This window comes from Drosophila sulfurigaster, chromosome 4 (assembly GCF_023558435.1).
Source record: "Drosophila sulfurigaster albostrigata strain 15112-1811.04 chromosome 4, ASM2355843v2, whole genome shotgun sequence".
Classification (NCBI taxonomy): domain Eukaryota; kingdom Metazoa; phylum Arthropoda; class Insecta; order Diptera; family Drosophilidae; genus Drosophila; species Drosophila sulfurigaster.
This window is the reverse complement of record NC_084884.1, coordinates 1,471,278-1,487,764: the sequence shown is the minus strand read 5'-3', so window position 1 is coordinate 1,487,764 and position 16,487 is coordinate 1,471,278. Positions and strand designations below refer to the sequence as shown.

Here is a 16,487-nt window from a genome sequence, read left to right as displayed (position 1 = left end):
AGGTGGCTTCGACGAAAAACAGGTGCCCAGAGTGTAAACAAAACTTAATCACTATTTTATTATGCCCTGTTTCCACAGACACTCAGTTTTTATACCCCTTACCCATAGGGCAGGAAATGTATGTAGAAGGTGCGACATCCGCTCTATAAAATATATATATTCTTGATCAGCATCAATAACCGAGACGATTTAGCCATGTCCGTCTGTCCGTATGAAACACTGGATCTCAGAGACTATAAGAGATAGAGCTATAATTTTCGACAGCATTTGTCATGTTTGCACGCAGATCAAGTTTGTTTCAAATTTTGCCACACCCACTTCAGCCCCCGCAAATCAAAGCGAAATAACAAGCGTAACTTTAGAGCTAGAGCTGCGATTTTTGGTATGTACAATAATAACTATAGTAATTGTGATTCCTGGTTGCGATCAGACAAAAATTGTGGAAGTTATTAAACAAATAGTTTTGCATGGTCAAAAACGCCTACTTACTAGGGGTTTTAGTTGCTTTGGCCGACAATCTGGTATATTATGCCGTCTATCGTATATTTTGAATGTGGTACTATATCGATATAACATATACACAATTCGGTATATTTTAGCATCGTTGTAATATTTTCGGTATATTTTGAAAATAATAGCGCATTATTTTGCTTTTATTTAAAATGGGTAGCGGGTATCTCACAGTCGAGCACACTCGGCTGTAACTTTCTTACTTGTTATAATCAATTTTAAATGTTAACTTATCTAGTTCAAACAATTTTTTTATTACTTATATTTTTATTTTATATTTAAAGGATTAAAATAGTCTTCAGACGTGTAACAATAAGAGACATCCAAACCGAAGCCAATTATTAGGTTCACGATATAATATATAGTAAACGCATAACTTATTATCTTTAACCACAAAAATGTGTTTGTATTAAAATGTAACGCGGGCGAAACTGCGAATTAATAATAATAATGGTAACATGTAATAATACAAATTTGCCTATATTTTTACAGATTTCATTAGATTCCATTATTAGTAACGTTCGTAACATGGGCTTAAATCAAATTGATGAGCTGATGATGGAAGATTGTAAACATCCTGTACAGGGATGAGATCCAATGCTCTCATCTCATAGCAGCCATTTGCTATCGACACCGCATTCCCTATTTCAACACAGTTACAACAGTGTTGTAATAGCTTTGGACCAAAGGCAACAGCTATTCAGCAGCTTAGTTGTGAACAATTGAATAATGGAGTGATTTGACGGTGTCGAAAACACTCTAGTCATCAATCAAGGTGAGGAGAGCACCAGCGTCTCCATTTAATATGCTCAATGAGTGTGATTCTTCTGGTGGACACGACCCGTTACTTTCATCATCGCAACGGTCGCATGGTGAAGGGGTGGATATGACGAGCAGCAGGTGAACTTAGCAGGCTCAAAAATGAAATGTTCACTATCTTCATTGGTGGATGAGTCAACCCACAGCGAGCCCATGCTCTTAACGCCAGATACGTTAGATATTGATCACATCGATGACTAGGAAGCTGCCAAATCATTATAATTTGATCTAAAACAAAAAAAATCATGGTTCAAAATAATTGCGAACTAGTTTAGTTTTACATATACATATATTTTGTTTGAAATATTTAATTTAAGTCTATGCTAAAGTTATTACACACATATGTTTTGACAAATTTGCAGTCGTCAAACCCGCAAACGTAATAAATACACTATTATTTTGTTTTTTTTTTTAGGAAAACGTCATACATTTTTTATGTGAGTTCCACTGCAACTCAGTTTTTTTCAAATTTGATAAGTAAGCGATTGAAATCATCGAACACTAGAAACAGAATGATTTTCAAAAATTAGTGTAATTTGTATGGCTTCGCGCATTTTTATTATTAATTTTTGCTATGGTGGTCTCCGTTTCAATTTCAACTCGATAAAATATCGCGTGATTGAAAAAGTATTCCGAAAATTAGTGTCCGATATTTTCACGTAGCTCACGAATGTTATTAACATACTATATATTGTGGAAATGGGGCAATAGACTTCTGATTTTTATGCTCGTTTCCGCTCGGTTTTTCACTTTCGTGAGCTATGTGAAAGTATCGCACACAATTGTAAAATAACTCACTTGTCTATAATTTGGTGGCTAAAGTTTGTTTACATTGTTTTGCATCTAAGCGGCCATACTCTATAGGGACAGTTTTCTTGACATTACAACGACTTTTGATATAATTTCAGATTTATTTGTTTTTCCAAGTAGACCACGTCTTCTTTCCTGTCCACCTTATCACAGGGTTTTCGAATTTTTTCTACAATTATGTTTTAAAATATTTTAATGTAATATACATATTAAGGAAATGTTCTTGAAATGTATTGTAATATATGTATTTTTAGCAAATTCACATTTAAAAGTTGATTTGGAACTGCAAACTTAAATCACTCATTAGTTAGAGCGTTAGTTATTAAGTTTTTACTCCACACTTTGATGCCCAGTTCATGATTAAAACATCCCAAAAATCTTCCTCCAACTCTGAGGTATCTATCATATCCGCATTTTTTGTCATTGCATGCCCATTTTCTTGAATGCTCATATCAGAAGATTCAAAAAGAGCTATAACTTACTTAAGGTATATTCGTATGTATAAATATATAAGGTATATACTTGTCTGTTCTACCGAAGTCTGTTTACTCATTATCGCGAAGCGAGTTTCGATGCTTTCACAGGCGATTGCATGAGCACACTGCCCGCTCGATCCTTTTACTGCCTACGCCATAGCCATCGAACCATAATCAGCGACAGCGTCGTCGCTGTTGCCCCGCAATAACTGTACTTGTCAAAGCGACAAAATGCGGACAACCAACAAAGCGCAAATAAAGAATGATGCAATCTAACATGCACACTCTTAATTACGCAGTGTTTATGTGTCGATACGCACCTACAACTACGCAGTGTCAATGTGCCGACACGAGATGCTGCTTTACTCACTCTCCGACATACTTTAAGTTTTGATGGACATACCTTATACTCACAATATGTACTATAGCTATATAAATTCTACAAAAAGAATTGCAAAACGGTATGCAACAACAGCGGCATTGCATATTCTGTTTCATTGACTAGTTCAGCTTCAGTGTTGAAATTTCCATATGAGTTCAAGCATTTAAGATCGGTTAATACATATTAAGGCATATCCTTATTTAATTGCCAAACTTTTCCCCATTTGCGTTGAACTTCATTTTTGGAAACTCAATTTTTAACGAGGATGCAAGTCATTGCGCATGCTTTTCTGTTGCATTTTGGCGAGTTACTGTTTATTAATACAAAAGCTGTTTAAGCTTAACTTTTCATTTTATTGTTTCACAGCAGCTCGTTGGCGGTTGTGGTTACTACAAATATCAAGCAACGTTGAATGACGTCAAAACAACTGTAACAGCGATTATTGTAGAAAATCGGAAAAATGTTATCCACTATTTCATTGTTAACAGTTTAGTTAATAACATTTAGTTTTAAAATTGCCTTGATATACAAGCTACACTCCACAGAAACACAGATACATTTGTTAGCAGGGACCTAAAACATACCAACAACACATTGTACGATTGGACACTATATTACATCGTCTAAACATTTAGTGCAAATAATCCAGGTTTAATTGTAATTAATTTTTGTGTTGTTTATAATTTCAAGATAAAACTAACTTTTTTTAATTGGACATGTAATAGTAGCCTTTAAATTTTGAGAAATAACAAATTACCAGCGAAGTCCAAAAATTTAAAAAAATAAACTTTAGAGTTCTTTAACAATTCTAATTCAGAAAATAAGGTCAATTTGGTAATATGGAACAAACAAAAATTTTGAAGATGCCAAAATATTGGACATTTACCGTTGCCCATTTTGTTTTAATTTTTTTTATGTGAAAACGGGGTTCGATCAAATTTTAAAAACTGATTGGCTGTGGAAATGGGGCATTACGTGCATTTCTCGTCAACGTAGTTCCATATGTCCTTCTACCCTGCGGGTGACGTTTATTTGCGTTTTGCTGCATTTTAAACAAGCAATGAAATAGCAAACCCAGGAGCTGGAGTCGCAATTTAAGTCGGTTAATGAAATGAAGATAAATTACGGGAAAGCTGGCTAGTAGTTAGGTATAATAAGAGTGAACTGTGAATGCATTTGTATATTCATTAAATTAATTTAAATAATGTAGGTTAAAATAAATAGCTCATGGTTTAAAAAATTAATTTACACATATGTATTTATTTAAAATCTAATGATTATTTAATTTCTTCTTTTTTTTTCTTTGCGTTTGGTCGGATAACATTGACGTTTTGATAAATACTCATTTCTTGGCCAGTTCAGCTGATAGCCAATCAAGTCCCTCGTACAAGCCGTGACCCTGGGTAGCGCAAGTCGACTGAATAAACCACTGTATAACGAATATTAAACTTAATGTAAAAATACTGAAAAAGTAAATGTTTCTTATTGCTTACATGTCGGTTTCTTAATTGATTTAAATGCAACTTGTCTGTTAACTCGGCAGCACTCATGGCATTCGGAAGATCTTGTTTGTTAGCAAAACCAACAGCACAGCATCCCTCAACTCATCCTCTTGGAGCTTCAGCAAACAAAAATTAAAAGTAAATTATTTAATTAGGCATTCAAGTAATTTGCTATATAAAAAAGTTATACCATATTTTGAAGTTCTTTTTCAGCCTCATTAATTCGATCACGGTCATTAGAGTCGACAACAAAAATAAGCCCCTGTGTGTTTTGGAAGTAATGACGCCATAGAGGTCGAATTTTGTCTTGACCGCCAACATCCCACACCGTGAAACAAATATTTTTGTACTCGACGGTCTCCACGTTGAAACCGATAGTTGGAATTGTTGTTACAATTTCACCCAGCTTTAATTTGTAGAGTATGGTTGTTTTTCCAGCTGCGTCCAGACCAACTATGCAAATAATTTAAAAACATTGCTTTCCACATTAACAAACTGCATTACATGAAGACTTACGTTTGAATGAATATGTGTAATGTACATGTATACAAATGTATGTGAAGTTATGAGTTGTAACTCCTATAAAAGAAGTTCTTGCTTGCTCATCACATACACACGATAATCGTGTACATATGTATATTAAATTTACATAGCAACATACCCATTAATATGCGCATTTGTTTTTACCAAAAGCCGCGTCAGTAAACTTGATATTGTTAATCCCATTGCACTAAGTTTCCCTTAATCACAACTAGCTATTAAAACCTCACAAGACTCAGGAATACAACATAAACTTTGTCACCAAAAATTGACGTGTTACACCTGCAGCTAAATGCCAATCGAATAAGCGATAATACTGAAAATATCGATGTTTGTTTATATTAATCGCACAATTGAAATTTAAATTTCCATAAGAGTTCAAGCATTTAAGATCGATTAATACATATAAAGGCATATCCTTATTTAATTGCCCAACTTTTCCCCATTAATGGGAGCGTTCAGAGAAAAAAACTTTTTAGTTAAGTGCTGTTCCCTAATGAACGAAATCGAGTTTTTCCGCAAAACTCCATATAAAAACACTAAAAATATCTTCCGCAGTTCCCAGTACAACATATATAAAATTGTCTATTCGACAAACACAAAATAGTTTCCCATTTCTTCACACTAATATCGGCAAAGCATATTTTCATTTATTTAATAAGAGAATGTGTCAATTCTTCTTTTTACTTCAATCATGCCATTCTATGACGCAAGTGCTTACACCAAAGTTGCATCACGCGAACAGCTATTAAGGGGTGAAAAAGTAAATTTCTATGCTTTTTTTTTTTGGATTTTGATTATTGTTTTATAAATAATTGCAAAAAATTTGAAATAATTTTGAGTCGCGAAAATTTGCAAGTGAAATAATCAGCTAATTTCCATCGATATCGCACTTTGGTCAATAAGTATACCAAAATCTGAGCCAAAATAACGTCACATTTTCTGAATCATTGCTGCATGATCAACGATGCGGCTCAATTAGACGTCCTTCTCTCTACACAATCGCAAAAGCTGTAGAATGTATTCAAAATGTAATATTTAATTCACTAATATATTTTATAAATTATGTTGTAATTTTGGAAGCTTATAAAGTACTCCAAAAGTGGGCGCGTTAGATACCGTCCACGATAGAACACAATATACCGAGGTCCATTTACAACGCAGAAACTGACTTAAAATATTTTTTCCGTACAGGTCGAATGTTACGTTCGCCCCATGTAAAACCCATAAGAAAAATCGGTTTTTCTACGTTCGCGAGCTACGTAGAAATAGCGAACGCACTTTTTGGGTAATTACGCGATATTTTATCGATGTGACAACGAAAAAGAGCTCACCACTAAACAAACAGCTGACATTCAAGTGCGCCAAGGTATGGAAACATAAAAATAAAAATTTTATTTTGCTTTTAAAGCAAATTTTTATAATTTAGATGAGCCAAACCGTCGATATCGTAGAGTGGCATCCACGAGGCTTTGTTGCCGCTCCCGCCTATTAATTTGAAAATTATCTAAAAAAAAATTCGCTGTTTCCAGGAATATTGCGCTCCCAAAAACACCCATGGCGATGCTAAAAGTAAATGTATTTATGTAAATATTACATTGCTGCCAGCAATTCAACTTACATAGACCCAAACTTATGGCGATTTCTTTACTATTGGCAATGACCTATACTTCCTCCACTTCGTTAAAATCCTCATCAAAATCTTGCAATTTAAGAAAATTTTCCATTTTAGAAATGCGCGTGCTGTTTTTGAATTGTTCGCCAACTCGTGTTTATATTTCAACAGCTCACATTTTAGAGCGGCCATATTGAGAAATTTACCGTTGCTCATATTTTTCGGATCGTGCCAATGAAAACCCCAAAATGGGACTTTGAAAAACGTAAAACTGAGTGCAGTGGTAATAGGCTATAACACTGATGTTTCCTATATTTTGGGTAAAGAAATCCTTGATAGATCGACATTTCTGAAGGGGTAAAGAAAGTTTTTACCCGCGCTTTTAAAAGAAATATAAAAATATATGTTTTCAAATTTACGTCAAGATAGCTCTGTAACTTTAGCGTCACATATCGATAAAAAATATCGGATAAAAAATTTTTATTTTTGCTTTTTACGTGATATTTAGTCTTAAATTTAAAAAGTTCAAATGCAACATTTTTGCCAATATATCGGATTGGACGAGTTGTCGGCCAAATCGGCTTATGACAAGTTATAGAGTATAGTTTTGTGAATATACACTCAACAAATCATAAATTTCTATGAAGATATGTTTTCGAGATGTTTCGGAAAAGTATAATTAGCTTTTTTGACTGTCTTGTTGGCCATAGCGCGCATTATGGGTTTGTAGATGCATATATAAGGAAGATGTCGAATATAGTAGAAGAATAGTAGTGTTGGTTGAAATCCTTAGAAAAGTTTTTCAGAAAATTGATCTTTTGTTAACCCGCCAAAACAAGTTCATTTCGCAAGCGCATCGAGTTACTGGAACCAGCGCGGAACCAGTCAGGCCAGAGCTGACCCAAAGCGGATCACGTTAGTGTAAAATAAACACCCTTACTTTAAATACTTGTAGAAAATAACTAACTTAATCAACTAAGCTATAAATAAAAGTTTATATTACATTTTAATATTCTATTTAATATTGTAATTATTAAATATACACAATTTTATATTCTTATTTAAATCAAAATATTGCATTAAAAATGAGCTAATTTAGAGCCAAATTTTTATTTATTATTTAATTTGATTTTTAAAATTTTTTTGTCAAAGTAACATAAAAACATCAACAAAAACATAACAAAACATTTTTCTGCAATAAAACAGTTTAACAGCTAAGGCTTACTTGGTAATTTAAGTCATTCTGAGACCAAACATATTCAGTCTTTTTTAAGTCTTTGTCAGACATATCATGAGCATCTTATCTTAACTTAATTTAAATCTTTGTGCGACAAATATTTAAAATTAATTCCTTACATAGCATTATGATGCTAACGGTATTAAATTCTAATTTATTTCTTAATTTTGTTTTTATTAGGCTAAATGCAAAAAGTGGTCGCTCTGCAGTAGCAGAGCTGTGTGGGAGTGATAATAAGTTGTGTACAAACTTAATGAGATGATTAAACACACTTTCATTTAATCCATTTGTAATCATTAAAATGTTATCCCATAATAAAATTATATCAGTTTCTTTTTTTAATGTATCGTTTGATAATTTCAGCATTTTCCACTGATTTATTATTTTGTCAAACTCGGATTCGCAGAGGTATTCCAAATTTTTAGCTGTGGAACAATGTTCCACTCCTCAGCGGAAAGAACTTTGGCAGGAGTTATTAAAACCAAATTTCGTTTGACCTTTCTTGAGAAGTCAAATGTGTTATTTGGTCAATAAGTTCCAAATAAAATTGTCTTATTATTACTTATGCTATTAGATTGTTCTTCTAGTCAACTAAAGACAGAGATGCACTGTTGTGCACTAAACCATAAGAATATTTCTTCAACAGGCAAAAAATATATTTCTATATCAGAAATATTTAATTGAGCAATTTTTTTGGCCTAATGTTATTAACTTTCATTACCTGGGACAAGAAAAGAGTTAAAAAGCATCCCATTGCTCCAGAATTCGCGAAATGACCTTCTCTAAAGCTAACCAACGTGTCATGGCTACTCCTAAAATTGTATGGGGCTTTATATTACAATATTCTTGAAATTATTTTAGTCCCGATGTTCTTTTTGGAGTAAACGAAAAATATGAATATATTTTGCGGCACAGCATTTCAATTTCGGACGTTAATTTTTACAGGCGCATCCTAAGCAAATGTGTAAGGAATGACAGGTACATTTAAAAAAAACATTGGTGTCTCCACTTAATTAAAGTTTTAAGGCTATTAAGGCCTCCAGCCATAACATTAGCACCATCTGTTGCCAAGCCGTTTAGATTTTTAAGAGGTATTTGGTTGTCAAAAAGAACACTATGATGGCGTTATAAATCGATAGAGCATCACATTTTTCCACCTCAATAAGAGCTAAAAAATGATTCTCAAATATTGTAAAAGTAAGGTGCCACCAACACTAGGGCAACGTCTCACTGTGGATCCGCCTGTATAAAACAGCGGCCAAAAATACTAATAATGACCATAGTGTGCTGAAATTTATAACAAATATAACAATAAAAATTTGACATATCGAACGGCTATATCCTATAGCTCCCATAGAACAATCGATACAAAATTAAAAACCATATTTGTTTAATGTAATTTATTAAGATTTTAATATTTATATACGTAAAAGTAATATATTAAGAAAGAATGGAGGATATTTTCATAATTATACATATTATCAAAAAATTTTCTGCGTTGGCTCCATTACCTGCGCACCCCATACTAAAAATAAAGAGACGTGGAAACACTCACTTTTGCCAAGTACCTACCAAAATCAAATATGATTCAAAAGGGAAAAATAAAAAAATTAATTTTACAAATTAAAAGTTTTGCAAAAACATAAACCACGAAAGACGAAGACAAAGCAACAGCATAATAGGCAAAGACTCCGTCTGATTGATGCCAATAAAACGGTAATGAGGCGCCCATATACATAGATTGAGCATAGAAGAAAAATTAGTAGTGAGGGACAAAATACAGGAACTCTTAGCATCCCTTTTCGAGTACGATGTTACCAGTAAAAAGAAGGGTGGTAGTGATCGCTTGTGTATCGATTATCGAGAACTTGATGCTAATATCGTCTCAGATAAATACCCGTGCCCCTAATATCAGACCAAATTGATAGACTGCTCGGCGGCAAGTATTTCTCAAGTCTTGACATGGTGAGTGGTACATCATTTGTTACGACAGAAGACCAATACGAATTCGGCGAGGGTCCATCGTTGGTCCTTTGAGTTTTAGGGTCCATCGTTACAGACCTTTGAGTTTTAGGTTGAGTATAGGAAGGGAAATAGCAGGGCTCATGTTAATTTTCTCTCTTGCGAGAAATGGACGAAATCAATGTCGATCATGGTAGTTATCAGTGGCAAGTGGTAAAAATTACATAATGGAGTACGTGATAGTGCAGATAGATGCTTTAACTAAATTCGTTCATTTGCATCACACACTTCGCCTTAACTCAAATAGCTGCATTGCGGCACTAAAATCTACCATATGCATGCTTGGAATACCTAGTCGAGTGATTGCCGACCAAGGCCGTAGCTTTGCCAGTATTGATTTTAAATAGTTCTGCTCATCACTAAAAATCGATTTACATTTAATAGCAACAGGTGCTAGCCGCGCGAATGGTCAAGTAGAGCGTGTCATAGAACCATGAAGGCAATGTTGACAGCGCACATTGGGATGAAATGCCTTTATTTTGGCAAAACCTAAAAAGTTCATGTTAATATATTAATAACGTTGCAATTATTTCAAGCTTAGAAATGTCCCTAGACATCGAAAATATTTAATTTGAATTTTATTGCGCAGTCCTCGTCTTGCACCAGCTGTTTAAAGTCAGCTGTTCTTGCCACGTGGTGCGTGCAAGCTTGCTGACTAGTCAAGTTTCTTAATTTTGGCGTTGTCGTATTTTTAACAGTTTGACTTATTAAAATACCTTAAATTGGAAAATGTTCTTCATGGTATGTAGAAAATATTTGTATAAGTTTTTAATTATATGTGTTTTTGTGTTGTCATGTTTTTAATGAAATACGTAAGCAGTAGTTTTGTTGGTTCTAACCTTAAAATATTTGTGTTTCGTGGAGCATAATCTAGCAAGATACAACAGGATTCAAATAACAACTTATGTGGTAGTATGAGTTATTATGTGTATATTCAGGTAGCATTTAAATAATTTGCGGGAATTTGCGGGGGGTTAAATATTTCAATAGATACAAGCAAGGTTTCTCTTCGTCGGGGTGACTAACTAAAAATTTGGCTGGATACAAATCGCAATGTCAAGGCCTCTTTTGACTGGGTAATTCCAAATGATTTTCCGGAAAACAATTTAGAGGTGATTAAAAACAAAAAAAAAAATTAATAAAAACTAAAAAAAAAAAATAAATAAAAAATAAGAAAATCCGAAATTCATAAATAATATAAGCAGCAAATTCTCCAAGTTTCAACTTTCTAGCTTTAAAATTATGGTTATGGCCAAAATAAAGGCATCCCAATGTGCAGCGGTAGAAATGAGTGAGCGGCCTTGGCAAGAATCTTTAAAATAGATGCAGTTGGCAATGAATTGCACGGCCATAGGGTAACCAAAGTTAGTCTGTTAGATATATTAATTGGAAAACAGATAAAAAATGAAGAACAACACCAAACAAAATATCCGAAATATAAAGGACCCTTTGTCATCATGTGAAAGCTTGAGGGTGACCGATATGTTTGGAGATCTCTGTCAAGTAAACGAACGTATAAGTATGCCCACGAACAGCTAAGTGCGATGCCTGATGAGACTGATGTAGATCAATGAAAGAGACCGCCGTAGGTACCATGGACTCGAGTTAAATCATTTATAAGTCTACCATGTAGCTATCTGCGCAGTAGCTGCATGGCGGGGGCTATGTGGGTGCAGAGGGACCGTAACACAGGAGGCACGTGTGAGCGTTGCATGGTGTGCAGCAATTGCCTGAGAGTATACATTGATGGAAACATATCGAGTAAGAGTTACGAGAAGAGAATGACAATGAAGAGTGATGTGACAAGTAAAAAAAAGACAGATAATTTGATTTAAGTTTCTAACTTTAAAAGAAAAGTAATTTGATTTGAATTTCTATGTTTAAATTAAAAGTAATGTTTATTTGATACTAGTTGACCCGGCGAACTTTTTTCTGCCCTTATGACAATAAGGATTGTGCTTTTGTATTATATCATTCATTATCATTTCTGTATTTTAGTACATAGGTTGCTCTTCACCTAAGTACCTTGTGATAGACGACATTTTTGTTTTATTATCAGGCGCAAAACAAACTATGCAGATGGTCTTCCGACCCGTGAACATGCCACGTAATTGACCATGGGAAAAATATGAATGTGCTAGATTTACAAACTTTTAAGGATTGGCCTTGTGATTTGTTGATGGTCATGGCAAATGCAAGACATATCGGAAATTTAATTCTTTTAAATTCAAACGGCATATCGGTAGAGTTCCGAATTAGCAAATATTTTTGAGTGGGATAAATACCTCAAATGTCGGATTAAATCCTAGTTCTTTGATAATATTTGTCCCAAGTGACGTCATTTGGAAAGAAATATTGTATTTTTGAGTGTTTGCAAGAAACTGGCGAGGTTCTTGTATTTCGCCACAAAGCAATGAATACAATGGCTCATGTGGCGGAGTCAACAACGGCAATTTCACTTTACCATTAAGGCAGCATAATCCAGCCGTTTCTCCGGAAAACTAATTCACCACAATACTCACAAACAACGTCCATTTGCCCAATGCCAACGCTAGAATGCAAGCTGAAATCCTTGCTGCTATCGTATCGAAACGCTGCTGCTCGATAAAGCACTAGATATTTGGTCTGCGTAGCAAATTATATATTTGTTGATCTCTGTTGTTCGCTTCTCGTGTGGCACGAAGTCGAGTATTTCGTATTATTCTTGCATAACGGCTTTGTCGGGAAAGATTCGATCGTCTTGCTCGCGGCATTGCTGACTGTAGATAAATGTATAAATACATAATATCGTACATAAATGTATGATAAGTTACGCTCACTGCCTACTACTGTTATTCATTACTATAAGTGCCGTTCTTGATTTATAACAGATGAATAAGATGAAATGAAATTAAATGTTAGATGAATAAGACGATATGTAATTAAATGTTAAGTTAAGACAAAAAAAAATCAAGAGAATAATGAATGAAAATCACTGTTATGTTTAGAAATATTGCGATATACGAAACGCGCGGATGCGTGAAATTTAGGAAGGCCGTGTGGTAGAGAAATTATATTAAGAACCTGATGTTAAATAAAGATGTATGTTGACATCCTGTTAAATTAAGTGAGCATCATTAGAGTACAGCTCTTTTGAGCATGACGCCAGGTGTTGTTCAGCTGATTTGCGTAATACAGGATCATAATGAAATAGCTCTGCTGAATGGTGAAATAGATGTGCGGAATGACGAAATAGAGAAGGAGAGCAACGGCTTGAAGCCAGTCAGTTTCTGAAGACACAACAGTAAACATCACACAGGCGACTTGCTGCGTGCAGCTCAATACGTTAGATCATGGAAGAGAAAGATTCACAGAAATCTCCTGCGCAACAATCGTGTCTTCCCACATACAGTAACGGCTCCGCTTATAGTGTCCGTCCAGTTATTGTGACGAAAAGTCGATGGCTTGGTTGGTCCCCATACAACCTTATATGAAAGGGCCTCCGCTTAGTATATATATATATATACTATACTATTATATACTACTATATACTGAAAATTATATATATATATATATATATATATATATAATTTTCACAATTCAACCGGATATTGGGACGAAAAAATACAGCGAAATAATGCCAACAGATTGAAGTATCAAACGACGCTGTTAGAAATGTATGCATTTATCAGTGATCGGCACTCTTGCTTGTGTGCGTAGGAGCGACACGAAGGTTCTTACATTCTCACTACTCTCTGTTAGTTTTAGCTGACGCCTTAGCTTATGCTAAGGAACATGCAGGTATACGATATATTATGGAAAAACCATGCTATTTAATGGCAACCATAAAAAAACAAAACAAAATTTGCTCCTTTCGGTTAGTGCGTCTTCCAGGTATTCCGAACGTAAAATCGTCGGTCTCTTGAAAGTCGCTATAACCGGAATCTACTGTATATATTATTCACTTTGCAACACATTTTTATACCCGCTACCCATAGGGTAGAAGGTATTATAACTTTGTGCCGGCAGGAAATGTATGTAACAGGTAGAAGGAGGCATCTCCGACCCTAAAAAGTATATATATTCTTGATCAGCATCATCAACATCGAGACGATCTAGCCATGTCCGTCTGTCTGTCCGTTCGAATGAACATATAGATCTCAGAGACTATAAGAAATAGAGCAATAATTTTTTTCGACAGCATTTGTTATGGTTGTACGCAGATTAAGTTTGTTTCAAATTTTTGCCACGCCCACACGATCACACTCGACTGTAAATTGTTACTTGTTCTCAATATCTGAATAGTCCCTGTACTGCCTTTAATCCGTCATTGCATTTACTGCAAGTAAATATAATATTTAACTTCAACTACGGATATATGGATGCTATACAGAAGGCACTTTCCAAGGGACTAATTTCCGGAAGCACGTTTCGACGTGGGTGTTATTGTTAGTGTTATTGGTTAAACTTAATGACAATCAGAAGCGAGGGACTCGATTTGGTAACATTAGCAAGACTCGTTATGCCTTGCTAAAGTGCTTCCAACGTGTAAGTATTAAAAGTTTTAATTTAATATCTGTATCCCGCCATTACTTACATTTCTAACATGTTTTCTGATCGTGATTATTTTATAGCCCTTGGGGACTTTAATATTGCAGGTATCTCATGGTAGTTCAACAAGAATTTTAATGGAGTGTGCCCCTCTACATCTCATGTTTTTATTGATAGTCCTTTAGGAGTATCATTGTATCCGAGTAATGATATTATTTTTATTATTATTTTATTTTTAGATTTGACCTAAACCTGTACTCTATCGATAGCCTCTCCAATATCCTCTCCTGAAGATCGATACAATCCCACTTTATCTATTTGTACTCTATCGAGAGCCTCTCCAATATCCTCTCCTAAAGATCGTTGCCATACCACTTTAGAGATTTTGCTCAAGCTGCCATATAACTCATCAGAGTCTTGTGTACGTTTTGATGAACGTTCTCGTTGCTTTCGGAAAACCGATTTTGAGAAATTAGCCGTGCTTATATCACAAACTGACTGGTCGCAACTTTCTTTTTCTAGGAACATTATACTACTTTGAACTAATAACATTTCAGCGCAATCCAAAACGATTTTATGATTTCGTTAGCTCGAAGCGTAGATCCGCATCATCGCCAGCATTTATGTCATGATGTTGCCGATTTATTTGCGGACTTTTCCCAAACGACATATTCTGTTCCATGTTTTCAAAATTATTTCTCTTATCCTCATCAGATAAAATTCATCTAATTGTATTTTTGGTCCTTTAATTACAGAAAGCTATATTTTAGCTGAACTATTGGGAATAAAACCTGTTTTAAGGCAGGCCCGTTTGAAGTGCCTAGTTGTATGTGGTAAAGTATTGCGCTTGTAGTATCTGTAAACCGCTTCATAAATTGCTTAAATGATCCGTTAACTCGTACTATTTTCCAAAAATCTGAAAAAATTATAAATTATACCTATTCTAAAAAAGGGACCAAATGAAATGTGCAAAATTACCGTGGTATATCTAATTTGTCTGCGATTCCGAAAGCATTTGAAAAATTATAACTTCTCAACTGAAACATCTGTTTAAATTTATAATTTCACCTTACCAACATGGGTTTGTGAAATCTAGGCTTAATTGGAGTTCCTTCTATTGTAATTAAAAGATTCGAAAATAAAATGCAAACGGATGTCATTTACACCGATTTTAGTAAAGCTGTTGTCCAGTATGTTTATTATATGATAACGATTCTTTGGTTCTACATTTATCCAAGTTACTTCTGGTGTGCCCCAGGGTAGTCAATTGGGTCCTCTATTGTTTACTTTATTCATAAATGATCTTCCTTTGGTTAGAGAGCATTTCAGATGTTAAGCCTTGCCTGACATTTAATGATAGTATTGCGAGCTCACTGTTACAATGTGACCTTAATCGTCTAGAATATTGGTGCAGAATAAATATGTTAAATCTTAGTTGCAATAAATGTAAGCTTATGACCTTCTTTAGGGGATCTCCCCAGGTAAATAACTATGTTCTAGATGATACTCCTCTAGAGAGAATAGAATCCGTGAATGACTTAGGTGTTCTGCTTTATGCAAAACTAAAATGCAAAACTAAAATTTGATAAACATAAAACACTGGTCGAAAGAATTCAGCGATCCTCACAGGTTCGTCCTATACTTGAGTATGGATCTCTTGTCTGGAAGCCCCATTATAGGGTTTATCAAGATAGGATTGAGTCGGTGCAGAAACAATTTTTTATACGTGCTCTTCGTAGTTTAAATTGGAACTCTAATATTAGATTACCACCTTACCGTAGTAGACTTTTTTACTAAATTTTCATTCTCTTAATGAGCGTAGAAGCATGCAAGGTACCGTTTTCATTCAGAGACTAAATACTTTTGGAGCTGTTAAGTCAAATTAGTTTTGCGGTTCCGGTTAGGATCACTAGGAATTTTCTTCCTCTTCTCTTTCCACGAAGAACTACTAACATTGCTTGTCATATGTTGGTATACTGTGCGTATGACTTTGTGACACGCGCAGTCACACTGATCTAGCTTTTACCTCGTGTTGGTCTCCCTG

At 34.6% G+C, this 16,487-nt stretch overlaps 1 protein-coding gene across 1 annotated transcript; it reads right to left on the bottom strand.

Moving 5' to 3' along the window:
- Positions 1–4,237: 4,237 nt before the first annotated feature.
- Positions 4,238–5,357, bottom strand: LOC133846989 (ADP-ribosylation factor 2). The gene is given in 6 exon segments (XM_062281696.1): positions 4,238–4,426; positions 4,491–4,579; positions 4,582–4,615; positions 4,690–4,952; positions 5,161–5,183; positions 5,185–5,357. Coding segments are annotated over 6 exon segments (537 nt in total). The 5' UTR covers positions 5,226–5,357; the 3' UTR covers positions 4,238–4,339.
- Positions 5,358–16,487: the final 11,130 nt, after the last annotated feature.